The sequence below is a fragment of the Otolemur garnettii genome, unplaced genomic scaffold, assembly GCF_000181295.1.
Source record: "Otolemur garnettii isolate 467f Iridium unplaced genomic scaffold, OtoGar3 scaffold00142, whole genome shotgun sequence".
Taxonomy (NCBI): domain Eukaryota; kingdom Metazoa; phylum Chordata; class Mammalia; order Primates; family Galagidae; genus Otolemur; species Otolemur garnettii.
In genome coordinates this window covers 1,057,389-1,059,160 of record NW_003852537.1, presented here as the reverse complement: position 1 = coordinate 1,059,160, position 1,772 = coordinate 1,057,389, and the positions used below count along the sequence as shown (strand labels likewise).

The 1,772-nt window shown below is 44.1% G+C and overlaps 1 protein-coding gene across 1 annotated transcript in view; it reads right to left on the bottom strand.

Moving 5' to 3' along the window:
• Nucleotides 1-726: 726 nt before the first annotated feature.
• TRIM4 (tripartite motif containing 4) overlaps nt 727-1,772 on the bottom strand; it is a 22,458-nt gene continuing 21,412 nt past the window's right edge. The window contains exon 5 of the mRNA XM_023518584.1: nt 727-1,727. Coding sequence (XP_023374352.1) covers nt 1,150-1,727 — 578 coding nt within the window. The 3' untranslated portion in view covers nt 727-1,149. The remainder of the gene's footprint in view (nt 1,728-1,772) is intronic.

Sequence of the window (1,772 nt, the reverse complement as noted above, 5' to 3'; positions counted from 1 at the left end):
AAAAAAAAAAAAAAGAGTTCACTTTTCTCATTAATCTACATAATATGAAGAGGCCAGGACAATGTAGATATTTTAACTCATGTTTCTCAACATGGTTGTGATGACACTAACAACCCTCTATCAACAACCTGAAGTTGACAAATGTACAGCAGTGAATAGTTGAGGACAAAGATTCAACTATTCAGGTCAGAAGCAAAAGACAAGCAGCATGGGCAGACTGAGAGGAGATTTCTTCAAGGTTCTAAGCCAGAAAGGTGGGAGACATCAGTACTTACTGAAAAGAGGCACTGCGTAATTGGACAGAGATTCTATACCTTTGCCAAAATGTAGAAAAAGTGAGGTAAGCCAGGGCACATTTGTGTTATGTGCCATTAGTGCCTGTTAGGCTACCTTAGGTTGCAAGAACCAAATGCAATGGAAATTGCCTTATAAAATAAGGGAGTAATTATCTCATGATACCAAGAAGCTTGAGATTAAAGAAATTCAACATTTAATCATGGCAATACTGAGCTTCTTGGCCAGATGCGGTTACTCACACCTGTAATCTAGAACTCTGGGAGGCCAAGGTGGATGGACTGGTTGAGCTCACGAGTTTGAGACCAGCCTGAACAAGAGCAAAAAAGAAAACCTAACTGGGCATTGTGGTGCCCTGGGCACCTGTAGTCCCAGCTATTTGAAAGGCTGAGGCAAGAGGATCACTTGAGCCCAGGAGTTTGAGGTTGCTGTTAGCTACAGGCTGCAATACCATGGCAATCTACCCAGAGCAGCAGAGTGAGACTGTTTAAAAAAAAAACCCTGTATTTCTTCTACCTTTCCACTCTTCCTGTGTTCTCAGTTCCAAAATACCTGCTAACATTGAAGTGGGGATGGGGACAGGCTATATCTTCTAAAATACGTTTTTTAAAAGCTATAAAAACATTCCCCTGAATGACCTGGGAAAATTTCCTGTCCCATCCTCTCTGGCCTGAATTACTTCCCATGGACCCACCTCTTCTCAAGTACATACAGGGTGAATACCAAAGGGTTCAATTAGTGAGACACAGAAGTGGGCTACTCAAGACATAGGCATATTAAACCAAAGGAAGCCAGGGTACGTGTGTCACTGAGCTAGGGTACAGGGAAGGACTTCTAGGCAGGGGAAGAATAGGCTCATTTCCCAGAAGTCATTGCTGGGATGACTAAAGATGCTGATGGACTCAACCAAAAAAATGGCCGGAGCCGGGAGACAAAAGAACAAGAAAAAGTATGTAGGAGCAGTCCATCTTCTGCACTGTAGAAGGAGACACTGCCAGCCTCATAGTCTAGGTAAACCCCCACCCGGTGAAGAACTGGTTCTTGCCTGGGAAGAGTTAAAGGATGTCTTGACAGGGGCCGATAGCCAGCAGAACTCCAATAAATAGCCCAGATTCCCACATGGGGAGACATACTTGAACTATCAGTAATCCCCATGATGTCTTCCTGACACACTCCCACAGCAATCTCCAGGCTACCTCTATTCTCAACTTCCCAGTAATGCTTCCCTGAGGTGAAAACATTTTTTCCCAGAACACAGGGTAAGTGTTGAAATCTCTCTACAAGGTCTGTGGTCCTCAGAGGATTCTTCCATCCAACAAAGTAGTTCCACGTTGCAGACCATGAACTGGCTGATGCTGCATTTTTCACGTATCTCCCTTCCTGGGAGAAAACAAGTTTCGGATGAGCTGTGACTTCAGCTACACTTACAGCCACTGCAGAGAAAATGAGAGCTGAGGTTAAGTAAGGCAGCAGCTTAT